The 27,992-nt window shown below is 47.4% G+C and overlaps 1 protein-coding gene across 1 annotated transcript; it reads left to right on the forward strand.

Moving 5' to 3' along the window:
- Positions 1-101: 101 nt before the first annotated feature.
- Positions 102-27,989, forward strand: LOC149366548 (uncharacterized). The gene is made up of 9 exons (XM_089551383.1): positions 102-624; positions 5,381-5,496; positions 10,877-10,929; positions 12,464-12,527; positions 17,096-17,232; positions 18,842-18,923; positions 21,573-21,761; positions 23,938-24,036; positions 25,918-27,989. Exons 1-9 carry the CDS (start codon positions 596-598, stop codon positions 26,238-26,240), a joined length of 1,092 nt encoding a protein of 363 aa, XP_089407509.1. The 5' UTR covers positions 102-595; the 3' UTR covers positions 26,241-27,989.
- The last annotated feature ends 3 nt before the right edge of the window (positions 27,990-27,992 follow it).

The raw sequence follows: 27,992 nt of genomic DNA on the forward strand, positions 1-27,992 counted from the left end.
TCTTTTGAAATTGTAGCGGCAGGCATTGAAGTAAAGACGGCAGTTATCTTTTTTTGGATTGGCTTCGACTCGTGCACTACAAATCGGCGGGCGGCCAGCCAAGTTGAGCCGTTGAGCAATGCGAATCTGCGAATCCCGTTGCCCCTCGCTGCCCTCGCCTCCGCTGTCAGCTGCTGCTGCCAAAAGCCCCGCAGTCCGAGGTTCAAGCGGTACGCGTTGAGACTGCGGTTATCGTCGTCGGCGCGAAACAGTTTGGCTTGCCGCCGTGATTGTGCGCGCGGGTGGCGTCGATGGCAGTGCGTGGAGTTACGTTTCGGCCGTGAACTGTGGCCGCGTGCACGAATCTGGTCGGCCGCCCGCATCGGCGTGATCGATGCTAGGCCTACCGTCCTCAGCTGGTCGCATCGCCCGCAAAGCATACCAGAACCTGGATTGCGCCAGGCGCGGTCGACCTTGAAGGCTTTTTCTGTCACTCCTACGCCGCTGCCAGGGGGGAGATGCGGCTCACTTGAGGGCCTTTGTTTCCAGCGCTTGCGTGCGTGTGTGTGCGTGCGCGAGTGTCGCGGCGACCTGTTTCCTCGATTGCTGCCTCGCCATGGATCGGGCCAGCCGGGCTATTCGGCGGTGAGTTTACTCGCACGATTGTTGGATTATCATCTCGGGACACTTTCTCGGTGGTGCCCTAGCTCGTTACTTCTTTTGAGCATGTCGTGCGTCTGGATATCGGCCGTGAATAAGCGCTTTTGCGCGTCGTTGGGGTGTCGATTCGGTCGAGTGGCTCGACAGCTAGCGTGCGACCAAGTCTGTCGCGCTCATCCGGCGGCGCGCCGAGCCGTCGTCGACGGAAAAAGACTGCGTCTCCGTTTAAAGCACCCAGTGACGTGTCCTTCGTGCAGAATCAAAATCGCACTATTGCAGCTTTTTCGTTTGCGAGCGGCTGGAAGGCTTGCTTGGAAGCCGAGAATGTAACTCCGTATTATAAACGCGAATCATCGCACTTTGGGGTCTGTTGCTGAAAAACAGGCCGCCAGGCTAAAGCACGCAGGTGCTGACGGTTCTTAGCGTACCCGTCTTCCCACTCATTCGCGCTGTTGTTCCAGCTTAAACCGTGTCAACTATCCAAACTGCGTGTGCAAATCCAGCTGCTTAAATCTGCATAACTGCATAACGTGACTCTAATCACATAGGCAAGCGCAGTCGAGCCATGAAATACTATGCCTTGGATATGGCTGTGGATTTGTTTATATATGTATTAATAGTTAAGGTCGAACGTTAATGGTGTGCGAAAGCGAGTCGCAAGAGCAGGCGTGCAATCACTGCGTCGCTTTCTACACTGACGGAAGCTTGTCCTGTGTTTGTGTCGTGCCCAGTAGGTGCTCGACCTTATCGGCCTGTTAGGTGACGCTAGCGCGACTCCCACGGAGACCCGACATTTTATCATAAAGCAGATGGCGCGACCACATGTGGTACCACCGCGACTCGCATGGAGGAAGTAACTTCGTCAAAGAAAAGGTGGGACGGTGCCGCTGTCGCTTTGCTTCAGGCCGTAGCCGACCCAAGTCAGCGGTGTAGCGTCTGGCGCGCACGGATCCTCTTTATCGGTATTTTTTATTTACGTACGCAAACAGGGTTGTGCGTGCACATATTGCGGAATACCTTTTCCCACTCCGTATTGCGCTGCACGAGGTAGGAAAAGGCCAGTTCGGAGTGGTCGAGAGACTTGGATGCTCAGATTGGACATGACGAATGGGAAGCCTTGCCCTAGAAGCATTGAGAGGGAAGGTTGTTATTTGGAGACTTGCCCCTCCACCGCGATCAGCCTGCAGATTCTGCCTAAAGCATGTGATGCGTTTCTTAAGGATGCAGAGGACTAATTCTGTTGTGGAAAGGAAAGACACCGGTTTGTGCAGGGCTTTGAGGCTGTGACAGAAACGGTATTCAGGCTTTACGGTTGAATGAAGGGGGGGGGGGCCTCCTTTCTGGTTTTTAAACCGAATCAGCGATCACACCTTGCATAGTGAGCCGCCGCGGTGGCTCAGTGGCTATGGTGCTCGGCTGCTGGCCCGAAAGACACGGGTTCGATCCAGGCTGCGGCGGCTGAATTTCTTTGGAGGAGAAATTCTAGAGGCCCGTGTACTGTGCGATGTCAGTGCACGTTAAAGAACCCCAGGTGGTCGAAATTTCCGGAGCCCTCCACTACGGCGTCTCTCATAGCCTTAGTCGCTTTGGGACGTTAAACCCCATAAACCAAACCAAACCTTGCATAGTGCCTTCTCAGTGCACCACTACCTAGTAAGGCCGAATTTCAATGGAGGTGAAATTCTAGAGACCCGTGTACTGTGCGATGTCAGTGCACGTTAAAGAACCCCGGGTGGTCGAAATTTCCGGAGCCCTTCACTACGGCGTCCCTCATAGCCCGAGTTGCTTTGGGACGTTAAACCCCAATAAACCAAACCAACTACCTAGTAAGCTGCCATGCTGCTGTATGAGACCGAGTTGAAAACAATGACGAATGCTGATTTGTAGGTGCATTTGTTATATTTTACTTTTCCTCCTAGCATTGACAACTAGAGTGAACCACAACAATGACACCATCAGGTGTTATCTTGAAATGTTCGCGTGAGGTCTGAGGGCATAGGTCGAACCTACTCTTCAGGCTGGCGTAACTGCAGCAAGCAGTATTTTGCTACTGGACGTTTTTGCGCGGTCCTGGTCTGCTATTAAGTAACCGAGTAGGCAGTGGCTGGCACGCTGCAAGGGTCGTGTCCTTCTTGGAAAGGAGCCAGCGGCGGGCATTCTTGCTTGTTGCTCTGCCGCGTGTTTATTATTTGCTGTACTCCTCGGGCAGGCAGAGCTCTGGCCAGTAGCTGAAGTAAAATAGTTTAACCCTTTAGAAGAGTGGAGACACCAGATTTTTTGGATTGTTTCTTTAGCTCTGGAATGGTGCGTGTGGAATTAGTAAACATGGATCACCGCGTGGAGTTCGTCAGTGCTCAGTAAATAATTTGTATTTAAAATTTACTCTCTGTGGATCTGGTTTCAGTTGCTAGATGATGGTTGCGATTTCGCAAACGAGTCTTGAGATCCTATGAGGCAAACAAAAACTGCCATTAAAACTGGCTCATTTTTGTCTTAATTCATTCAAACTCTTAAAGGTGCACTGAAGAGGAATCTGAACTTGTCTTTTTGCTGCGGGAACTCGATCTACACGTTCCTAGCATTCTTAGAAACTGCGACTTAGTGCCCTGTGTGGCCAATTTCCCTAATTAAATCGAATTAACGTCCGGCTCCCGCCCTTTTTTTTTTTTTAATTCTGCCTTGTACGGTGGGCGGAGTCGAACAACGCGTGGAGTGCCTTTCAGCCAGTCCCGTGGCGGCTTGCCGCTCTGCCATCGGCGGAGTAATACGTAGTAGTCCGTAGTAGCAAATAGTGCGCGCGTATTTTTATTTCTTTGGGCTTATTTTGCGGCTATATTATCTGCGAATGAAGCTATTTATTCATGGAAACCTAAAAAACAAAAAGCGAAAGCGAAGCCTCCACGGAGCTGGCTGAAAGGAACTTCAGGCGTTGGTCGACTCCGCCCATCGTACGAGGCAGAATTAAAAAAAAAAGGGCGGGAGCCGGACGTTAATTCGATTTAATTAGGGAAATCGGCCATACAGGGCAATAAGTTGCAGTTTCTAAGAATGCTAGGAACGTGTAGATCGAGTTCCCGCGGCAAAAAGACAAGTTCAGAATCCTCTTCAGTGCACCTTTAAGCAAAACTGCTCCAGAAGCCGGAATGACAGCAAATGAACAAAGAGCATTCTATTGCAGTTTTTGAAAGTCCCTTGTGATCTTATGCTCACTTGTGACTCCGCAACAGTCTTTCAAGTCCTGAAACCGAATCTGCATTTCATTTCTTTAATTTCATCTTTATTCAGCATCGGGTGATAGGGGCACAGGCGAAAAGCTAAAGGGGCTTGATTTTGCCAGCGCATTCATTCTTTACAGTAGTGATGGAGCACTTCAACAATGCTCATTATAAGTACACGCACCAGTAAAAAAAATGAACAAAAGAAGGTAATGAACATTGACAGAGCATACTTGAGCTACACTCTACCAAAAAGATAGAACCGAGGAAAACAAAACTTGAGGGGGAAAAAAGCGAAAACACTTTTACATCATGTTTGCAAATAAAGAAAAAAACCAAACATATAAACAAGTCAAAAACTGAGGTGCAAAGAAAGTAAAGCGCACATACTAAACAAATAAATCGCATAACTGTTGATAGGCATTCTGGTAACGTCAGTGTCATCTTGTAAGAGGTGATTATGGTGGGCAAGGTGAATGGAAGAATAAATCCAGTTATAAGTTAGGTACTGTGCGTAAGCAAACGTCACGCGGTGATTCATGTTTACTTGTGTCTTATGTATCATTCAAACGCAAAAATTCACTACAAAAATTTTGATGTCTCTACCCCGTCAAGTAGAATCAACGTCGTGCCACCACCGAGAACGTTTTGTCAAAGCGACTTTTATCCGCCTCTGCATTGGACAGCGTACTTTGCATGCAGCTTCATACTTGCAAATGGGAACAAACCTCTATGCGAAGCTTGTGAAAATGAGTTTATAATAAATAAACCACGGCACTTGATGTCGCACAGTTCTTTGTAGATGCATCATCTGTCTTTAGTTGCTCACAAGAAGGAAATGTTCTAAATAAATTTTAAAATTTTAAATTTGTAAACTTTCAGTGTGTTAGCACGAGAGACGTTTATAACCCTGTTTCTGGCGCATTAAAGTGTTAGCCACTTATATGCGACAATAACCCCACCAATAAACAAACAAATTAAAAAAAAAGTGGAGGGTTTATATTAGAGGCATGTGAGATGTTTGAATAAATGGTTGCCCCGCCGCGGTGGCTGAGTGGTTACGGCGCTCGGTGGCTGACCCGAAAGACGCGGGTTCGATCCCGCGGCGGCCGAATTTTGATGGAAGTGAAATTCGAGAGGCCCGTGTACTGTGCGATGTCAGTGCACATTAAAGAACCCCAGGTGGTCAAAATTTCCGGAGCCCTTTACTACGGCATCTCTCATAGCCTGAGTCGCTTTGGGACGTTAAACCCCAATAAGCCTAAAAACGAATAAATAAATTCGTGATTCGTGATGGTCAGGAATTCTGGGTGACCTTACATTGTGGTGGCAGCTACGCGCTTGGAGCGCGTAGCGATGGGGTTATAAGTTGGTTAAGCTAGCATTTAGTGTGATGCAGTGCACTGCAGAACAATTTTTTTGTGCCTCATGAATATGCTGTACGACAACTGCTTTCATGACATTGTCATGGAGGGCATGACATTGTCCCGAGTGCAGTGAGTCATGTGTTGCCGTGCTGTGTGCAGGAGTGGTGCCCGGCTTAAGGCGCTCAATGGAGGCCACGCCGACTTGAACCTGGTCATCTCGGAGCTGAGGGATGTCCGGCTTGCCATGAAATCCTTCCTGACAGCACAGAACGCAGGTCTGTCTGCCACTGGCAACAGTTGTTCAACGTTGTTCATTGGAGCACCACTGCATGTCATGCTACCAGCTCCCGCTAGAGCTGGCTGTTCTTACTGTGATGGATGCCACTTAGACGACGTATGTGAAGAGTTGTGAGATGCACACTTTTTTCAAGTTCATGGCTGAGTGATCCACTTTGGTTGTCACTAACAGCACCAGCCACTGACCTGTGGGTGAACATTCAATTGCTCTTAGAACAGTCTTACCATGGTTGCAAAAGTTCCAGCATATCACTTGAAACAGGGCTGTTTTCGGGAGGCGTTGAAGAGGTCCTGTGTTTGAGGTCCCAAATGCAGTGTGCATTACAGATACCTTCTTGGAAATCCATTTCTCTCTGCTTTAATAGAATCCCAAATCTGTGGGATGTGATGGCTGCAGCAAGTGTCCTTGCTGCAGCGTGAAATGTGCTTAATGATCCGTTCTCCTCGTTTGTGCCCGCTTTGCACCCGTGAAAGATACGTGTAGAGTAGTCATCACTGGTGGAGTTGTTTCCGCTACAAGACTAAGTCCTCTCCTGATGATCTATACCGCTTTCTTGCACCAGGTGCAGCCACCTAACACTGCCATGTTCCATAGTTGCATCACTCCTGATCGGTCTCTGCCATCCTCTGATATGCAGCCACTTTTTTTTTTTGACGTCCGCTAATTTCACTCCGATTGTCCACCAGTTGAATTTCTGTGCACTGTCTATTTTGCCCAGGCCAGTTTTCTCTAGCCAATTTCGACTGGAATTTGTACAACTGGCGTTTGTTTCCTGACCCATTTGAAGCATAGTGCGAGCTAATTCAACACAGCATAGGCCTTTGTATTTCAAACCAAGTGCGAATGGACATCTTCATGTTTGCATCTTGTCGGCTGGGTTGCAGTCTGCTGTCTCTATGGCAAAGGAAATGGCGAAACTTATCAGATATGCCAGGATATAGAAGGGGGAACATAAGAACAATGGCACACCACACTGCTGGGCTCATTGGGTTGCAAAAATCATCATTGTCCCTTCTTGGTACTTAAGGGGTTTGGACATTCATCATTGCTAGGGGTGTGCAATATCAAATTTTTTGAATACGAATCGAATACGAATACTTGGTTCCGAATATCGAATCGAATATCGAATAATCAAGGACAGACGCATTTAACCACTACAAAACATTTATTTGAGCACCCAAGAACATCACAGCTCAACTATCAGTGATGAAATGAGCACAAAAGGTGTGTGTGGCTGCACAAAAAGTATCAAAGTCTCGAACATTGTTCTTAAAAGAGTGGAAATATCAGAGAAGATGGCTAGCACACAGCATTGATCAAGGCTAGCTTGCCATAAGCACAAAAGCGCGTTGCTGGGATGAACAAAAAGGCTGTCGTGAAGGAAAACCGGCTGCTCCACATGGTCAGGCCGAAGTAGTTGCCTTCTAGCTGAAACGACTTCTCCCGCCACAGAAAATGCCCTCTCAATTGGCACTGAACTGGCTCGTATTGCGAGGTATTTCGTGCACAGCTCTGACTATACCAGCTTCGCAGGCATAGCCACAAAGAAGCTCACCAGCGTAGTCAGCTACTGCATGGCCCAACGTTACGCATTGCTCTGAGCGCCGCTATATTGTTGTCTCTTTTGATAGGATTTGCGGACCGAAATGAACGCCGGTGCTCGCAATAGAATATTCGGCTGGGTACGAATATTCGCGTCGTGTCGAGTATTCGAAGCAACACGAATACTTGGATTTCGAATCGAATACGAATACTAAAAATATAATATTCGAATTATATTCGAAAATTTCGAATATTCGCACACCCCTAATCATTGCCACTGATTCCAGCAGTTAGTTTGGCATGAAAGCATGCTTCCTTTCTTATTGTGGCAGCGAGCTAGGGTTTTTGCGAGGCTTATATATCCATTCAAGGCTTTTTTTACTGGCAGAGTGTGCAGAGAAATAATAACAAGCATATTCTGCTGTCAAGAATAGCGCTACTTGCCTAGCTTTTCTCTTCAACGGCAGAAAACAGAGTTGAAGTGCTTTGAATTAGCACTCGTTCTTGTACAGCATATTTTGCCATGGCAGCGGATGCTGCTTCCAGTTGCAACGCATCAGCGAACAGTGCTTTTTGTTTCGACAGTCTGTGTGCACTGAAGTGGAGTTCCTCATGCTGTCATTTCACGGCAGTAGCTGCTACATCAGTTGCTGGGCGGCTTTCCAGATGAGGCTAGTTGCATGCACTGTAGCGTTCATTGATTCATTCGATTAAAAGCCAGGGACACGTACTTGTTAAGAGGATTGACAATTCCTTTTTCAAGGCCGCCCGTTTTCTTGGTGCAGCAGAAAGTTTGGTGTTGGAAGTGCCGGAAAAGCCGTAAAACGTTACGAGTTTTATCACTTTTCTGATTCGTTAAGTGTTTGACTATAGTATCGCATTTCCTTTCAATCCAGCTACGTGTTTATACTTGTTGGCAGAGGTAGCGGTACCATTCTTCTGTTGAGGATGATGAATACTAGGAATTAATCTGCACAAAAGCTGGTGCTGTTGTGTTGAGCTGTGGTTGACGCACCTGTGACTCACGGTTGCTCCCGGTTTGCTGTGCTCTCCGAAACCACAGTGACTCAGCCCGCAGACTGGCTGTGCGATAGCAGGAGCATTGTTGTCCAGGCAGCCACTCTTGATAGGAGAGTGATAGCAGCAGATATATTTGCTTTGTTTTTTGTTATTGCTTTGCGAGAAAGGGCAAACGGGGTTGCCACGCCTGAGCGTTATCTAGAGCTGCTTTTGTACTTGTGTAAAGCGCTTGCACTTGTACTTTGCATGAGCTGTTCGCGTGGCTTGCATTGTTGTCCACAAAGCACATGGGTCTGCCTTCTTTCGAAAGTTGAAAGGCGGTCGCTGATTGCATTTGTTTTCATGCACCCTGCTTGATCTCGACTCAGTCTGCTTTTACTGTCCGAATAATCTGGAAACACATAAGCATCAAGTGTCTTTATGTTCTTTGTTGGCAGATCTAGTCATACCTTGAAGTGAACAAGTGTTCCCGATTCAGATCGCATGGAGATTTTGCAGTCCTTGCACGCCAGCTCTATGTGCCTACAATGAAAGCACATACTGAGGTAGCTGTGATCATGCTGACTGAAATTTATGCCTAAAGTTACTGCAACGCTGACATTATGCAAGTTTAGCAGGACTTGAATTTTAAAGTAATGCCTCTTAAGGCAAGAAAGTATTTAATATCTATTGCACAAACACATTTGCATTGCCCCAAGTTTTTGTAAAGTGGATCGGAAAAGTGATAAAGTGGATCAGAAAAGTTAAAACGTTAGGTGTGGTAAAGTGGCGCTCTCTGTGCGTAGCTAACTAAACCCCTGTCAGATGGTAAATTTTGTCATTTTAACATGTGGCATTCATCAGAGTTAATGTAGTTTTATTCAGATAACGGTTGCACGTTGACATCTGTGCCATTGTCACTTGCCACACTCACTCTGTGTCTGTGGTACCCTGCCAACAAGGCATCAGGTTGTGGGTTCAAATCTGGCCATGGCAGCCACATTTTTATCATACCTACTTTTTATTCATATGTCTTGTTTACGGTTCTTTGTTAGGGTTGCTTAGGCCTCGTCAAGCTGTCTGACTACAGGTTTTACAGCTTTTACAGATTTTAGTCCAGGTGACCCACCAGAACTTGTGGCAAATGAAGTTCATTGTTCACAAGCTGCTATATACTGGAATTTTGGTGCACGTTAAGGACTGCAGATGGTCTAAGTGGCATAAACAAAAAATGCCACTCCTTAGAAATGTTAAATATGCTTTGTGGCTGTGGTGTCCATTGGCAGTACAGGGTCGCTGAGTATGAAAGGAAACACATGCAAGCACATGGCTGCCGTTTTTCGCAAAGCGCTGCTGCTGCAGTAAGCTTGAGAGATTCAGTAGCAAAGGGGAATGTGCAGTAAGGTTTGCCAGCTGCTGTTTTTATGCCTGGTGCTGCCCATTCTCTGTGGCTGTCTGGAGCAGCGATTCGCGAAGTTCAGCGGCCAAGCGCTCGCATGTTCCCTTTCATACTGAGCGACCCTGTAAGTGCAGTGGTGTTATGAACTTGTTGGGGGAAATAGCTTTAGTATGGTTGATAGTTTAGGGTTGGAATAAGTGACACAAAATAATGTTCGAAAAACAGTGCTGAGACAACGTATAATGAATCTCTTGTCATTTTGTCATTACTAGGGCCCGGAAATTTAGGCACTAAAGAACCCCGAAATAGGCAGGCATCTAGGCTATATTGAAATAGGCGCTATAAAGCAAAATTAGGTGCTTCGAATAATACTGTTTATATATTAGTGCAAAATTTGTCAGTCAAGCACGGAGCGTACGCAGTCCTCAAGTGAAGCAATAAAGCACATTCTCAGGTTTTAGAACTTGAAGCTCCTTTGATTTTCACTAAGCATAGCCTTCTACTTTGAAAGGCTTCTTTTGACATCACATGAACTTAGTGGCGCGAACCTAAAACATGATTGTTGACAAAGGCTTAGGCCTTCAGGTGATGTGGCCGTATCGTCTCCGCGCAGAAAGTCTCTGATTTGGGAAATTGTTTCTAGGCATCTATTTTTTTTCTACCAATGGTTGCATCTTCGTAGAAGCAGTAGCGCCCTTTCCTTCCAGTCCCCGAAGTGCTGCTGGTACTTCTGCCACTGCCTTCAACGATTCATTGAGAGTACAGCCTTTTTCAACTTTGTCATCCTTTCCGTCATTTTTGAGAAGCTTGCATCAATGTATGTCAGGTGTCTTTTCAAACTCTCCTCTTGCTACACTTCGTTACACTACGTTCAAGTTACAATTCGAGAAAAACGTTCGGCGAGACCCGTGCCTTTTGTGCGTGCATCGGCGCGCGCCTTTTGCCATACATAGATAGATGTCTCAAAATCGAAAAACGGCACCGAGGACCGAAGTGCCGAATTTAGGCATTTATAGGCAAAAAGTGCGGTTAAACAGGTAGTATTTTCTAAAAAATGACAAAAAGGCAGGCAAGTGCAAAAATCCCCCGTTTAGGCATTTATAGGCATGTTTAGGCAAATGCCTATATTTCCGGGCCCTAGTCATTACGGCTCGTCATTGCACTGCTTTCCTGAACATCAGGTCCTTTTCACTTTGACAGTTGCCTCTTACCACAAGCGCAGGTTGCTTCCTTGTAGATTCGCCTTCTGTCTTCCTGTTGATGCTTGGATGACATTGCACAGGTGTCGGTACTGCTTTCGCACGGAAGTGCTCGAGTGAGCTTAGTCACAGCCAGCCCACTGTGGCAGTGTAATGTAGGCTGACTGAAGTGGTCCTTGGTGGAGGAATCATGGCTGAACTGGCTTCGTTGTTTGCAGTGGCCCAGGACATGGTGCTGTGGGCTCAGGCCGATGAGAACAGGATTATCCAGGTGAGAGCAACCCTGATCGCATTTGTCTGAAATGCTTCAGGGTCTTGGCCTACGTTCTGATTTTATTATTCTTTCTTGGAAGTCGCAAACACTATCTTGGAACGTTTCTGTGTTAGTACTAGGGAAATGGCGCAAGAGGGGTTTCTGCCATTGCGAAGTGATTGTGGCTGCATGGAAATAGCATTTTATGGTGAGAAAAGCGAGGTTTGTCTTGCGTTCCTTGCATGTAATACCCTTGTTACACGGGCAGAGTTAACTGCAGTTTGTGTAACCGTAGTCAAGTGTAACCGTGGTTAGCGTATGTTACATGGCGGACCAAACCGCAGTTACGCGACTAACCGCGGGTGTCGCGAACTGAGCTTGGCGACCTCGGTTTGCGTCGTTAACCGAGAATACGGCGGCGTCTGTGGACAGAAAGTGCCCGTAGGCGTCCGAGTTTTGAAAAGCGTACGAGAACGGTAGCGAGCCATGTAACAACGGCGAACCACAGTTTGAGATAACCACAGTTAAGTTCGGTAACCGCGGTTAACTCTGCCCATGTAACAAGGGTATAACAGTTATCACGCCAGTTAGAACAGGGCCTCATAAACAATTTGGTGCTCGACCCTTCCAGAAAAATATAGATGAAAAAAAGGGTGCGGGTGCACTGACGCATGACCGCCGAAGAAATGGCCATGTTCAGTCAGTAATGTTTGGCTATAGCAGAGGAGCTATCATCTCCAAACAGTTACAGCTTGCTCTTTCCTGGAATGAAGATGTCCAAGAAAGGTACGGTAGGGGCACACATGGGTTTAGGGGCTAAGGGGCTCTGGGCAGAGTGTGCAAAGCCCTGGCGTAAGGCAGGAAAATAAAAGTGGTGTCATCTTATGAAGTGTCATCTTATGAAGTTGCTAGTTTCTGTTCCGCCTTTAATTTTTTTTTTTTAAAGCGATGTTGATTGCCTCCGGGCATAAAACGGTGTGTAATGATAGATGAGGATGCCTAAATAAATGAGTAAAGGTTCGCTGATCTAATGAAATCGAGCAGTGAACGGTGATGAGGTCCGCCTTTGTTGCAGAGGGGCATTTGGTGCATTGCAGCATGTCTGTTTATTTCTGCTGTGAGTAGTGCACAGTCCTTCCTGCCAACCAGTGGTGCTTTTTCAGCACCATGTCATGCAGGTATTTGTTGGGGTTAGGTCTACAGGTGCCAGAAAAGATAGTAGTCTTCAATGGGCTCAAGCCCTTGCTTACTGCTGCGCAGATATACTGTCCATGGCCAATCTCTTTAGCGAGTGACCACACCGGTTAGAGACGGGAACCAGAGGTGGTGACTGGAACTGAAAAGGCTGTGAACATTTTTCTAGGCTGGTACTAAACAACTGCTCTTACATTTTTTATCTTTTTGCTTTCAGGCTTAACATTTTTGTGTGTTGGGGCAGGATACTGGTTGGAGCTGGGTGTGTGGCGTGTTTGCACGCTGTTTACTGGTCGTGTCCTAGCAGCCAAGTGAATGACGCAAGGAGTGTGCGCGCATTTTTTCTTGTGCTTTGCAGGATGTGATGGCCCAGCTGGCAGAGCTGAATGCCCTCTGGACGGACATACAGAAGGACTTTGTGGGTGAGGGGACATCCGTTGTTACTTACTGCTCATCATGTGTCCCAGCAACAAAGTGGTGCACTGGTCTCTAGCATTTGTTCCTTGAAAGATGCAAGATACAAAAACGACAGCTCTTTTTGGAATGACTGTGCTCCCGTGTGACCGAGTGCTGCATGTTACTTGATATTAACGCGACAGCATTAAGGGTCTTGTGTCGCAGAAAAGCCGGCATCAGCGTCGTTGGCCGCAAACAAAAATTCAGGGGGGCACTTTGTTGACCTAAAGTACGGCGAGGCGAAAGCCTTAAAGGGTCAGTCTACTCACCGAGATGAGTGTATAAATAATGGCATATTCTGGTAGTTGGCACCCTATAACATCAATAACGAGGGGTCTTCGCCCGGTTTAGGCAGGAATTTATATTTTATTTTGGCGTTAAAAGTCGCGTAAAAAAGCATGGTGGCGACCCCAAACGGTCATTTTGTTCAAGAAAGTGGTAGTCTTTTTTTTGTAGAAGCATAAGTGAATATAGTGGTAGTCTTTTTTTTTGTAGAAGCATAAGTGAATATACTACGTACCATTTGTATGCCCCAATGTCAGAGAAACGCACGTTTTGTTCTAGTAAACTGTAGAAGGCGTACCGCTCGCTTTTTCTGTAAATCACATGAATATTTATAGTTACACGTACGCAAAACGCAGGCACATTCCCACTTTTAGTTCAGCGTATGCTAGAAGAGACGCAAAAATAAACTCGGCCTATAGTGGCGCCATCTGGTCGTCAGGACGGGAACCATTGCGTAAACAAACCGACTCTCCACTTAAGCCTAGGAGCGGCAGAATCGTCACTCTAATTATTAAAATAAAGCAAATTTATCTCTTATATGTTTTCTTATAGGCGAGATGAGACGAAGCGAAAGACAGGCGCCCCATTTATGGCCAGTGAACGCACTGAAAAAGGCAGCAACAACGAGAATTCAGTCCGAAGCGAGAGGTCCGGCTTCGACGGGCACCGCCATGTTTGTCGCCGCGCGGCGGAAATCGAGATGGTTGCCAGATGAGACTACCATCTCATACAGATGGGTTCCCACATTAATAAATTCTATTTGAAAATGTTCTACCGCACTCCTTGGCACCACAGCTAGCTAAACGGTAATTTGAGTAAAGAGCTATCGGTTGCCGCAAAGAAAATATGGTCGATAAAATTCAGTAGACTGACCCTTTAAGCGCGATGTTGCTGCTTGCGTCACTGATGTGTGGTTAAGATGTTAAGCTTCGCCTCTAAGAGCGGAACGCGACAGCGCCGTGCAGCTCTGCCAGGGAGTCCGCAGAACGCCATCGGCCGTTTGGCTCTACGCCTTGCTCGTCGGTAAATTGGTTTTTGAGAAAAGGAAATGTATCTGTCTCTCATATCTCGGCGGACACCTGAACCTCGCCTTAAAGGGTCAGTCTACTGAATTTTATCGACCATATTTTCTTTGCGGCAACCGATAGCTCTTTACTCAAATTACCGTTTAGCCAGCTGTGGTGCCAAGTAGTGCGGTAGAACATTTTAAAATAGAATTTATTAATGTGGGAACACATCTGTATGAGATGGTAGTCTCATCTGGCAACCATCTGGATTTCCGCCGCGCGGCGACAAACATGGCGGCGCCCGTCGAAGCCGGACCTCTCGCTTCGGACTGAATTCTCGTTGTTGCTGCCTTTTTCAGTGCGTTCACTGGCCATAAATGGGGCGCCTGTCTTTCGCTTCGCCCCATCTCGCCTATAAGAAAACATATCAGAGATTAATTTGCTTTATTTTAATAATGAGAGTGACGATTCTGCCGCTCCTAGGCCTAAGTGGAGAGTCGGTTTGTTTACAGCAATGGTTCTCGTCCTGGCGACCAGATGGCGCCACTATAGGCTGAGTTTATTTTTGTGTCTCTGCTAGCATACGCTGAACTAAAAGTGGGAATATGCCTGCGTTTTGCGTACGTGTAACTATAAATATTCATGTGATTTACAGAAAAAGCGAGCGGTACGCCTTCTACAGTTTACTAGAGCAAAACGTGCGTTTCTCTGACATTGGGGCATACAAATGGTACATAGTATATTCACTTATCCTTCTACAAAAAAAAGACTACCACTTTCTTGAACAAAATGAACGTTTGGGGTCGCCACCATGCTTTTTTACGCGACTTTTAACGCCGAAATAAAATATAAATTCCTGCCTAAACCGGGCGCAGACCCTTCGTTATTGATTTTATAGGGTGCCAACTACCAGAATATGCCATTATTTATACACTCATCTCGGTAAGTAGACTGACCCTTTAAGAGAAGGGAGGAAGATGGGAGCGAACGAAGATGCCGTATTAGCTAAACGCGCCTTTGTTCATTCCAAACCATCGAGCTGGCATGGCGGAGTGGTTAGGATGCTCGTCTTGCACTCCGGAGACCCTGGTTCCATTCCTTTAACTCGAACAATGTCCGACTAGGTTTTATTCATTTATGTGGTCTGACTAGAAAGGTTAATTAGGCTAATTGGTTAGTTAACTAAACTCAGTCCCACTTACATGGAGCATCACTATACAATCCCTTTAATTGGTTGCATGGTTATTAGCCCATGTGCAATTGGCCCGTTTGAAATTCGCGCACTGTGACGTCACGACCGTTTCGACCAATGGCCTTGCAGTGAGATCATTACAATAAGAGCACTTATCACACTATGTGCAGCAAGTCACAGTAGATGGAGGGCATGACTAACTCGTCGTTAGTCATGCCCTGGTTAGTCATGGTTTAAGGTGAGGATCAGCGTCGCAGTATTTGTCATGCCTAGGAATTTGCATAGCTAAGTTTTGTCATGCTGAGAGTCTCCCACATTTTTGTTTATTTGTTTGTATTGTGATCTTGTTTCAGAGGCCTTAGCATGGTGGGCACGATAATTTGAAAATAAAACGTGCAAAAGACAGGGCACCTCACTACTGAACTTGAGGTCATATGTACAGGTGCTCAGAAATGTTTTTGGAACACTGAAATCAAAAAAAACCTGAATTTCCTCACTGCTTAGAGTCACAGCCAGGCTTCGAGTGGTGCACTGTGCAGGTCGCGCAGAGAAGCTCCAAGCATATCCTTCAGTTTAGCCATTAAAGAGACCGACCGCTGACCCAAAATGCACCACTAGTTTTTGGTGGAAATAAAAAGTTAGCGCCTCATAAAGTGAGAATTGAGCACTGCAATATTGAAGAAACAAGTGTTTATAATTCTAATTTGGTATTGAAAGTTGCATAAAGTGCGATCTTGTGGCGGTGTCCTGCCATTATTAGTTCAGTGGACCACGTGAGCACATCTTGGTGAAACATGATTGGTTCATTTTACATGCACATTGTTTTTTTTTTCTTTCAGGAGTGTTCCTCCCGTTTAGTTTAAGTTTATGCTCTTTCCAGTGCGCCCTTCGCATCGTCGAAGGTGCGCTTTTTTGGCACTAGGCGACGCCACTGTTTTGCACTTTTTTTGGATGAAGCAGCAACCATGGTCCACTAAAACTTTTGTCGACAAGGTGTTCGTCACTGTGCCATAATAGCTGTGGGTATAGAAACTGAAATGGATGGTGTCCTTTATTAAAAATGGCTAATTACACTCCGAGGGATGAGATTGCATTATTCTTTGGTACATCACTTCTGCCAACATGCAATCGCTTCTGCTGATCATGGTTTCCAGCATCGACCTACAGATAAAAAGGCGTACACATGAATAGCAAAATTCTCGGTAAAGATTGCCTGCAGGATTTCTTACAAAAACAATTGCAAAATCTAGTGCCTTAGACAGAAAGCTTTCTGTTGTGGCGAAAAAAATTGGTGGGGTGAAATTTCAGTGTTCTGTCCCTTTAAGCTTTATTGTAACTCTCGTTTTCCAAAAACTTTTGTCGGCATCTCCACATTATCGACATGTTTGTTTGAAGTAGACAGGCCTTTTGTGTGTAGATATAATCTCTGGCTCAGCACAGTGTCATGGCTTTGTTGAAGTGGTTCATTTGTAAGGGAAGTTTTATCAAGTCACTGTCAGGAAGATATTTTTTGAAAAGCAGTTTAAAAGACAAGAACAAAGTGGACATCTAAGGTCGTTCATTTATAGTCGGATAAAACTTAAGAACGAAGCGGCTTTTCCCCATCAAATGACCCCCTTTCCAGCCAATGGCATTGGCCGATTCTCCTGACCCTGCTAGGGTGACAATGCAGGGAGTGGCAGATGAAGGGGGACAGTCCCCTCCCTCCATAGTCGGGGATAGACCCCTCTCTCCAATGTGGCACCGCTCCCTGCATAGTCACCCTAGCAGGGTCAGGAGAATCGGCCGACGCCATTGGCTGGAGGGGGGGTCCTTTGACGGGGAAGAGCCGCTTCGGTCTTAAGTTGTATTCGACTATAGTTGATGCACGTAAAAAGAAGGGCGGTTGTTTACTGAAACTGAACGTAAAGAGGCTTATTGCAGTGTATTAGCTTTGTAAGGGCTTATGTCTCCGTAATTAGCGACGAATTTGGTGTTGGCTGTCCGAGTGTTGTGTGCGCAGTGCGTGCAGCCTCATAGGTTACAGGGGCGGCTGTCTTGCGTGACGCAGAGCACCTGAAGACTTTCCGGCACCAGTTTGAGCTGATCCTGGAGGGGGAGAAGCAGGTGGACCACGCCCGCAATGCCCTGGCCGCCTGCGAGCAGAAGGAGCTGCGGATTAAAAAGGAGCTCAAACGGGCCGCCAAGGTGTGTCCGCACTACCACATCCCTCGCCGCTTGTCTCGCCTTGTCTGTGAATAGCAAAACAGCAGCCACTTTGAGCTGCTTTGGGAGAAACAGTATGGAGCAGAGGACGTTGAATTTTGGGCTGGTTGGTCTTTTAAGAGCGTTAGCTTTTGCTAATCACGTTTTAAAATTTCGGGGGGTCTGCTACCACCCTGAGATAACAGCGCCATCTGTGGCAGCAACTACTCATCACGTTTCGAGATTTTGTGGGGTCTGCTACCACCCTGAGATCACAGCGCCATCTGTGGCCGCAACTAGAAAACAGCACATCTCGCATTAAGACTTGTAGCGCCATCTACAGTAGCATTGTAGAAACAACCACCTGAGATCACAGCGCCCTCTGTGGCCGCAACTAGAAAGCAGCACATCTCGCATTGAGACTTGCAGCGCCATCTACAATAGCATTGTAGAAACAACCACCTGCCGCTTGCCAACGATGACATCACGGTCCAGTATGGTGGACAGAGGTGGAACTACATGAGTATAACCAAGCAGCTAACGCTCGTTACTTTGTCTTCCAGACAGTGCTGGCCTTTTTTTTTTTTTTGCATTAAAACAGAGTTGTGCTGTTGGATTGAACCGTTGGGTGTAGACAGAGGGGATTCTGGCGCTCAAACACAAACACAGGACGCAGGTCTTTCTGTCTAACTCCATTGCAACTGGTTTGTTATTAATACGAAAGCATTACTTGGCTGTGTCGATAATTTAGTGTCTACAAAACGTGTCGGCAGCGATTTCTTCTTTTGTGTGAGAGTAAGCAAAAAGGACTGGTTGTGTGTGATAGAGGATGATGTGAGCATGATGCACGTCAAATTTGGTCGATGTGTAGTAATTAATTAATTAATTAGAGCTGAAAATGTCACTTAGACGGCAAAATAGTGTTTGACGTCGAGATAATGCGAGAACGTGAAAGCAGTACTACACGTCAAAATTGCAGGAAAAAACGCAACCATGTGACAGAGGTTGATAAAATGTCGTACACCAAATTTGATTGATCTGGAGTAATTAATTAGATGCCAAAAGGTCATTTCAGACATCAAATTAGCCCGAGATGTGCATATAGTGTGAGGACGTGAAAATAGTGGTGGACGTCAAAATTGAAAGAAGTAAAAAGAGAGGCAAATAGTCTAAAGTGAAGCAAATAGAGGTGACCATTGTGAAGGAGGCATCAATATTTTCGCATTCTCCTAATGTTTATCACCACAGTGACCTCTTAACATTTTTAGTATGGAGCCCAGGTTAAGTTCAAAGATAAGGGGAACAATGCATAGATTTTCCAGGAAAGCTGTAGCTGTTTAGTGCTCCCTCAGAAGAGCATGAATGAAGACGCATTGCTGTGTGATATGTTGTCTAGTTGCTTTCTCACATGGAAACTTAATGAGTACCAACTTGGCCTGTCCTTCATCGTCTTATTTCTTTCTGGCCATTGCTAGTGAAAGTGAATCTGGAAGTGTGCACTGCTCTGAGGTCTTGTGTTCGGTTTGCGTACTGACTATTCCTCAAGGGTGACTGGTGGATTGTGTGGTTTGGCACTCTGAATGTGACAGGTGTCCGTTTCACTGCTGTGCAGAAGGCCACCGTGGAAGAGATTAGCAACCTGGAGCTGAAGCTGGCTCAGGCAGAGCGTGCAAAGGACCTGGCACAGTTTGAAAGTGAGTTGGCTGCCCGCTTGGGTGTGGTGCGTCTCAACGTTTTGCATGTGCTCAGTGGCTTTTGAATGGCGGCCCTTAAGGGGGGACACTGGTCCTGAAAAGAAAATTTTATTAATTTAGTCACAGTTACGAAATCTTCAGGGAATATGTATTTTTGTGCGCTGATTCTAAATATGTCATTTAATTTCATGTAAAACAATTCCTTGAGCACTTGTGCACTTTTTATGCTAGTATTTTGCGGAGAGTTTTGAAGAAAATTTGCTGCGGGAAACTCGCTGAAATGTATGCCATTGGGTTCTCTTGACACCAAGGAATACAATAAGGGTGAAATTATCATCCTGGCTATCATAGAACTTGAGTAATAGGGTACTGAAGCTGCCACTTCAGAAACAGGAATACACACTTTTCTTCCCATTTCTGAAGCGACAACTTCAAAACTCTATAACTTAAGTTCTATGATAGGCAGGAAGACAATTGCACCCTTATTGTATTCCTCGGCGTCAAGAGAACCCAATGGCATACATTTCAGCGAGTTTCCCGCAGCAAATTTCCTTCAAAACTCTCCGCAAAATGCTAGCACAAAAAGTGCATAAGTGCTCAAGGAATTGTTTTACATGAAATTAAATGACATATTTAGAATCAGCGTGCAAAAATACATATTCCCTGAAGATTTCGTAACTGTGACTTCATTAATAAAAATTGTTTTTTCAAGACCAGTGTCCCCCCTTAAGAAGCATGTTTGCTTGGATAAACCTTTTCTGCTGCGACTACCGCAGCATGTGAAAACAACCACTTTTTCCTTTATGTAACATTGCAGTGTGCTCTGCCCCACTGCTCATAATGTGGGAGTTCAGAGGGTTCTTCTTCCTTTACATTTTTTTTTCTTTGAAAGCATAATTTGCAGCTGCACAAAACTTGTCTCGCCTTTACCTTGAAGTAGTTCATTTACTGCACTTGTCGTTTACTGTTCTATTGTGTGTGCGTGTGTTTCAGAGCTGCAACTTGCACTGTTATTGCTTGTTTACCTGTGTCCGTTTTGTTAAACTGCTTAGTTTTCTTTCCTCATCCTGCTAAAATCCTGACACCAGGTTTGCAGTATCAATAAATAAATAACAGTAAGTGCAGCTGTGCTGGATCATCGCCAGCGCACTGTTCTTGTGATAGCTGTGATTGGATGCCCTCATTTGCCGCTCTTCCATTGGATGAGGTTCCAGAAATACATCCACGGTAACTGCTTTGATGTTTGTCATGATGGGAAGGCATTGAGTTAGAATACTGCACTGTACTTACTTTCCCCTCTAGCAAGCCTGCAAAATCTTCGATCTCCTGATTGATTCTCAAATGGCATTGTTATCAAAGGATCATCATCGTCAGCCTGACTAGGCCCACTGCAGGGCAAAGGCCTCTCCCATGTCTCTCGAGTTAACCCTGTCCTTTGCCAGTTGCGGCCACTGTATCCCTGTAAATTTCTTAATCTCATCCGCCCACCGCCCCCTGCTATGCTTGCTTTCTTTTGGAATCCATTCCGTTACGCTTAAGGACCATCGATTATCTTGCCTCTGCATTATGCGCCCTTCGTATGCCCATAGGCAAGTGGGAGTGTAATACAGGTGGCAATGTTTTGAGGCATACAGATACGCTGTGCAGTAGAACCTCGGATCATACAAATCTCATGGGGTCGCGAAAAACATTTGCATTATCTGAAATTTGTATCATCCGAAGGGAACAAAATTTGTGCGTAGAATTTACCGAGATCTGTTTTCAACTCACGGTATTTACTTGCACACCTCTGACTTGCCACATCGGTGCTGTGCTGGTCGCGTGCCGCTGCTCAATACTTGCAGCGAGCACCTCGCGACTGATAATGCTGTTGTTGACGATGTATGGTCAGTAAGTACTTGGTGCTCGAAAGTGCTGTCGTGGCTTGGGCGTTCGTATCATCCGCAGTGGTGTTGGGGGTTGTTCGGAACATCCAAATTTCTGCCCATTGCACACAATGTACTCTGGTCATTGCGTTTTACGAATTTGTGTCATCCCAAAATTCGTATCATCTGGAATTCTATCTTAGAGGTTGAAAAGTTGGGGAATCCCCAGATCTGTGATGAATGGCACAAGTGTTCTCCTATGCCTCTTACTGCAGAATCTCGATGCTGCCATGCGGTCATGAAAAATAATTATACCACCTGAATTTTGTACCATTCTGAAGCAAACAAAATCTGCATGCTGAGGCACAGAAGTGCATTCACGCTGATCTGTTTTGCAGCTGACAGGATTTATTTGCAGCCGCACACAACCGCTCACCACTTGTGATGTTTACTGCTTGACTGACGATCGTTCTTGGGGGGCGATGTGAGGGCAGTGCTCAGTGCTCAAGGGTGCAGTCACAGCTGCTGCATTTGTACCATCCATAATGGTGTGGAAGAGGGTTTGGAACACCCGAACTTCTTCGCATTGTTCACATTGCAGTGTGGCCGGGAAATTTTAAGAATCCGTACCATCCCGAAATGTGTATCAGCCGTGATCATATCGAGATTCTATGGTACATATGATTACCTGTCCGGTAGCTGTCTTTCTCAGCAGTGCGCTTTGATATGTGCGGGATGACGGACTGAGCCTGACACGTTGATTCCTCGTCCACTGCTTTTGCAGCGCTGGAGAAAGTCCAGGAGCACGAGGCGGTGAAGCTGATCCGGCTGAAGCAGGGGCTGCTCCAGCTCAGCGATGCGTACCTGGCCCTGGCGAACCGGGGGGCCCTGCTGTTTGAGGCCCAGCGCGAGATTGCGGCCCACATGCCCGACGTGCCGCTCCACTCCGCTCTGCACGACTTCAAGTACACTGGTATGACGGTTTCTTCCCCCCCCCCCCCCCCTTTTGTTCTTTTTATTTCATTCCTGGAGCTGGTCTTCTTGCACTGGACAGTCCTGCTCGCTAAAGGCACCCCTGTCGAGCTGTGTATTGTACTGCGAGATACAGTCGACGACCGATTTTTTCGGACTCTCTAGGGACCGCGAAAACGACCGAAAAATTGTGGCAGAGAAAAAAGCTGTTGATGATGATGATTATGGCCTCGGACGCCATCCATAGACGGCACATGGAAGCTCCTGTGCGCGCGCCATGGCTGCCGCGATCTGCTCCGGCGGCGCGCCAAAAGCGCGCTTCAATCGCGGAGGCTGCGCGCGCGCAGCCTCCGCGATCGTATTTGCGTTCCGTATTCGGGACGAAAGACTCGGCACAGATGAGTTCCGTGAACTCAGACTACGGTTCAAGTTCGTGCGGCGGAAGACATTCAAGAATAGTACGAATTCGAAACCATGCGAGCGCAGTGTGCTGACTCGTGCCGAATTTCAGCATCGCAAGAGGCTCCCTTTAAGCTTGAATTTGGTTTTGTTTGATCAAGTTTTCGATCTCTGCTGGAGTTTGTATTAATGAGGTTCCACTGTGTTCACATTATATGGCGGCTTGGGTACTGGCGGCGGGTGCGAACGAGGTCCGAAAAATCGAGTGGTCAGTTGCGGTGCATCCAAAATTTCAAGCGCTCTTATACATTGGCTTTATGGGCCATGTCGCGGTGCCGCGGAAAAGTCTGAATAATCAAGCATGTCCGAAAAATCAGGCGTCCAAATTTTCGGTCGTCGACTGTACATCTGAGACAAGCACGGGGACAGCTTTTGGATGAACTTTATGCTTGTATGGTGTTGTCAGGATTTAGGGGCCTGTGGGGCTTTTCACGTCTTTTGTTTTTCACAAGTCAGGGACACAAGCGCCCTGTGGAGCCCTCCACTACAGCGTCCCTTAGAGTCGCTTTGGGGTGTTAAATCCCATAAGGCTAAGCCAAGCCAACTTTTTATATACTGCGGCCTCGTTCCTTGTGTTCCGTTCATGTACTGTTTTTTTCCTGTTTTGCACCCGCAAGAGCGACCCTGTTATTTTCATGTCCATTTTTTTTTTGTCCCGCGTTTCACTCCTGCAAAGTATACCCTCTCATTACAATTATAGTCATATTACAGTTGTGTAAATACTACAGTAATTGGCCATTCCAGGCAGTCGAGGTTCAAGCATCCGGTTCCGACTTGCCTTGTTCTGCCTTTTGGTTGAATTGGAAGATCTGTGCTGCTTGTTAGGGTGGAATGAAATGGAAGGCACATGCCTTGATCTGAAAGTTTGACTCTGGGCCTTGCTAGCTATGCAAGCAGGAGCACTTCATGGTTGGCGCAAAGCTGCACTGATGCTAACTGAGAAGATTAATGCAGCTAGCGCAAAAGAGACATTTAGAAGGTGGGAGACCCGCCGCGGTGGCTCAGTGGTTAAGGCGCTCGTCTACCGAGCCGGAGTACCCGGGTTCGAACCCGACCGCGGTGGCCGCGTTTCGACGCAGGCGAAACGCAAGAGGCGCCCGTGTGCTGTGCGATGTCAGTGCACGTTAAAGAACCCCAGGTGGCCGAAATTATTCCGGAGACCTCCGCACCTCTTTCTCTCTTTCTCCTTTCACTCCCACCTTCCTCCCTCCCCTTGTGGCGCGGTTCAGGTGTCCGCCGAGATATGTGAGACAGATACTGTGCCATTTCCTTTCCTCAAAAATCAATTTACAAATTTACATAGAAGGTGGGCGAAGGGGCACTTTCGTTATGGAAAACACAGAAAAGAGGGGAGACACTGCAAGCGCTGTAGTGTCTCCCCTCTTTTCTGTGTTTTCTGTCTTAGTTTGCGCTTTTTTTTTTTTTCCACCATGAATTCACACCAACTAGCCCAAATGTCTGCTTTGATACAGTTAATTTCTTGTACAGTGGGCTCTCCTTTTTGTTATAACAGCGCTTGTAGTGTCTCCCCTCTTTTCTGTGTTTTCTGTCTTAGTTTACGCTGTTTTTTTTTTGTTTTTTTTCCACCATGAATTCACACGAACTAGTCCAAATGTCTGCTTTGCTGCACTTTCGTTAGCCTTGCACCAGTCCTAGCTGCTGGCTGTCATCTTCTGGTCTTTTATTTTCAACAATGCTGGTCCCTGTCCGTGTTGCAGGCTCGGGTGCCATGAAGCAGGCAGTGCAGAGGGCCAAGGACCGCGTTGAGCAGTACCACTGCTACCAGTACCGCCTCATCCCACACTGCCCCTCGGTCGGTGAGTCAGGCCTCAATCCACCCTCTGTTCAGTGCGTACACTACAGCAGCTCCTCAGAACATGGTGCCGGTTTATGGGCATCCAAATCAGAAATGCTGCCATCTTCAGTTCGTTTTGCAAAATCCATCCTTAAGTGATGCTTGCAGGACTCTGGTGTTACCATAAAAAAAGACCCTGTGCATCCAAATTTTTTATGCGTGAGCATTACTTGGCTCATGCGTGGCATGAACACAAAGTGTGGACACTTACTTGAGTTACTCGTTAACTCGGTTAAGCTCGGGTAAGTTTGGAGGAGCGCCGCACAAGCTGTAGCCAATGGAGGAACCTCGGTTAGTAACTCAGGTTGGTTCGGAGGAGCGTCACGCCAGAACAGCCACCTGTCAGTGCAGTGGCACATCGCTTAACCGCTGCGCTAGTGGTGGTATGAGGACTCGCCGCCACCTGTGAATGTTAAGTTAGAGAATGACCAATTTTGCATGTCGTATTTACTCACATAATAGGCACATCCCCAGTTCGGTCGCGAAAAATCAGATTTTTTTATTTTCGCGCATAATAGGCGCACCCCGAACTTGGCACTGTGATCAGTACTGTATTTACACAATTGCAAGACGACGCCTCCCCACCCCCACAATCTTTATTTCAACAAAGTTTTTGCTGAACTTACTACTAGTCCTCACTAGTACTGCCGCCGTCGCAGATGCTGTGGACCCACAGCACGTACAACAACATCGCGTGGAACAGCCGCACACACTTTTCAGGGATGCGCACTTTAAACGTCTGTTTGGAAAGCTTCATCAGCCGGAAACCTTTCCGACTTAGGACCGCAAAAACCGTGGCAATAGGAGTCACATACGAAAATTTAGGCACGCCGCAGTCGCAACTGCCGCACTTCCCATCCACATCGAATTTCCGGCCTGCCGCTCGCTTGCCGTGTTCGAGATCTAACTCCCAGCCGTGTAGCTGTTAAGGCGCTTGTCCGTCGTGCTAAAATAGCAACGCTCGGCGGCAGCGCAAGAAAGCCACAACTACGATGAACTAACACGCTACGACAGAAATCGGCCCTTTGACAGCCGTTAAAAAACTGGAGCTGGTGATGCTGATGTCGATATGGATAGCGAAAGCTCGCGGCTGCTCGCGGCGGACGAAGTTGATGACGATGATAAGCTTGACCTTGGGTGCCTTCCGTGGGCGGCACCTGGAAGCTCCTGTGCGCGTGTGTAGCCTCTGCGACCAAGCTCGCGTTGCTCGCAGCCGGAGCTGATCGCGGAGGCCACGGCACGTGCATTTCGAAGGCTGTTCCCGCGTGGATCATGGAAAGTTTGGGTGTGGCCCTTACAAGGATATTTTTTAAAATTATTTCCTTCGGGAAAACAGGATGCGGACCGTACATGGGTGCGTTTATGCTGTATGTTCAATTTTGCAAGTCGAAAAATTTTCGGAAATTTTACCCCGCGTAATAGGTGCACCCCGAACTTTGAGCCGGATTTTCCGGAAAAAAAATGCACCTATTATGCGAGTAAATACGGTATATGGACATTAACGCACGGAGCTCCGAATGGTGTGCGGTTTGGTGGCCAACGCGAACTAAGTTACACAAATGCACTGACGGAAACAGCAGTAGCGCACAATGCTTTCGCATTCGTAGCATGTAAGCAGACGTAAGCATTCGTAGCATGTAAGCGTCTTTCAGGTCTTCGGTAGTTTTTTTATTCCTTGTATTTTGCTCGATCTTATCTTTAAACGCTCAGTAGTTGGCTGCTATATTGCGCTGCATTAATGTAGGCCGAGCACGCTGGCTAAAAGTGGTAATTGGAGTGGCTGATCTGCCATGTGTGGTGCTATGCGGCAGTTGCGCTACAGTGGGTTCTCTCTTCTCCGCAGAAGAGCCCCCGCCTCCGTACACGCCTGGCTATTACGACCCAACCACGGGACTGCCGTACCAGGCGTCCGATGGTGACTGCTGGGGAGGCTCGTCGGTGCGGCAGCGCGTTGTGACACCGTCCTGCCCCGTGGCACCGCCCGGTGCCCGTGGCGGCGTCCGCGGTCCACCGCCACCGGTGCCGCTGTCGACACCGTCGCCACGACCGCATCTGCCCCACACCATGGAGCGGGGAGCGTCAATGTGGCCCTCGCCTCCATGGGGGGCATCGCCCGAGGATGAAGAGAGGCTCGCCGGAGCGATGGGCGCTGCGAGAATCGGATGACGCTGATCACAGACTTACCCCGACGTGATCGTCGCACAGCCGGCAGAGCCTTCCATAGCACCACAATCATCGATCAGGCCGTGGCGCCCTGGTGCATGCATGGGCGTTGCAAGCGAAGGTGCAGCGTTTTGAAGCTGAGCCTCTCTACAAGCTCAGCACATGTGATTGGCGCACCACTCTGTACACGCGACATTGTTTCATGTAGCGGAAGCCACCAGATGCGAGGTTGCCTCAGCTGACTCTGCATTCCTCACCACAGATGGTCCAATCGTTGCAAACTAGCTACCGCACTTGGGCTCAAGGGGATCTCTAAAATCTGCACTAAGGGGCAGCGCTTTAATGGGGGCAGCAGAAGAGCACCGCCCTTGAATTGTGCCGCGGGTAAAGGTTGCTTATCCGCTCCTCTGCGCTTAGCTGATGCTTTGATCTCCGTGCCATTTTCATCAGGTATGTGCTTTTAGGTTGCCTGTATTGCTTAGAGAGGAGACCAGTGCAATGGTGTTCAGATATTTTGTGAGATGGGGATACTATCCTCCTGAGGGGTAACTCGTCACTGTGTGGAAAGATCCTCATGTGGTGCAGCCATATTCATCAGCTTGATTGGAGTCTTCATTGTGCTTGGGCCTACGCATTTCATAACCTGTGGATTCCCACCTACTGCCTGCTTTTGAACTGAAGAATCATCTGCCTGTCAAAGATCTGGCAAATATCTGGTGGGGGATGATTGGGTGCTCCAAGGCAAGTAGTACTGAGCTCTTAAAGGGCTGCTTGCGGTCAGTACAGAAGCTGTGGTCGTGGCAAGTTGTTGACTCGTCTAGGTGTTGGGCGACTGCTGCCAGAGTCAGCTGGGCAGGCACCCCCCTTCTTCCCAGTCAGTGTGTTCTCCAGCACAGCCCAGGGCAGCACGCGGCGAGCCTTCAGCACACAGGCTGGCCCTGCTGTGCTGGGGCTCGGTGGCGAGCCCTGTCGTGTGCGTTCCCTCTGTCTTCCTTTGGCCGGCGTGTCTGTGGAAGAACACCTGGTTCCTGTCCTTCCCCATGTTCGTCGAGGACATGTTGGGGTGAGGGGAGGGGCGTCCTCACCCGGTGCGTTGTTGTTTTCTGCTCTGTGCTCTCTCATCGTCACTTCTCTGCTTTGTCTGCTTTCTTCGGTTGGTCTACTAGCCCGTGTCATCCGATGTGATCCCACTCAGTGACAACACACTCAGCGCTGTCAACGCACACATCTTTCATTGCCTCCATATCAGTGTTGTACTGTATCAGACCATTGCCAGCCAAATGTGTAGCTCTAATGAATGGGCAAGTTGAGTGTCGCCCCCTTGTGGCCGTGGCGGGACTTTCTTGCAGGAGATTAGTAGTCTGTTACAGGGATCTTTGGCACTGCCTTTAGACAAGTGCAAGCCGCGTTGTTCCTCAGACACACCGGCGCTCACCGAGACCCACTGAGGGCCAAGTGTTTCTCAGCCGCATTTTCTGGTGCCACCGGCGCCCACCTGATGCCTTCGCAAACGGACCTGTGTGTCCATCGTGCCCGACGCTGTGGAAACGGGGCATTGCAGCGAAACTCTCTGGCTCGGTCTGTTGTTTCCCGTTTTGTAGGCTTTAAGCAATTTGTTCTACAGTATGCCTTTAAACCAAGTTCTTGCTTTACTTTAGAAAATTGCATGTACAGGCGTTAAGAACTTGCTTAGGGTAAGTGTTGTACTGGTAGATCTGAATGTAATAATAAACTAGCGCTTTGGTTTGTTTCGTT

Source organism: Amblyomma mixtum, chromosome 1, assembly GCF_055824585.1.
Source record: "Amblyomma mixtum isolate Tamu chromosome 1, ASM5582458v1, whole genome shotgun sequence".
Taxonomy (NCBI): domain Eukaryota; kingdom Metazoa; phylum Arthropoda; class Arachnida; order Ixodida; family Ixodidae; genus Amblyomma; species Amblyomma mixtum.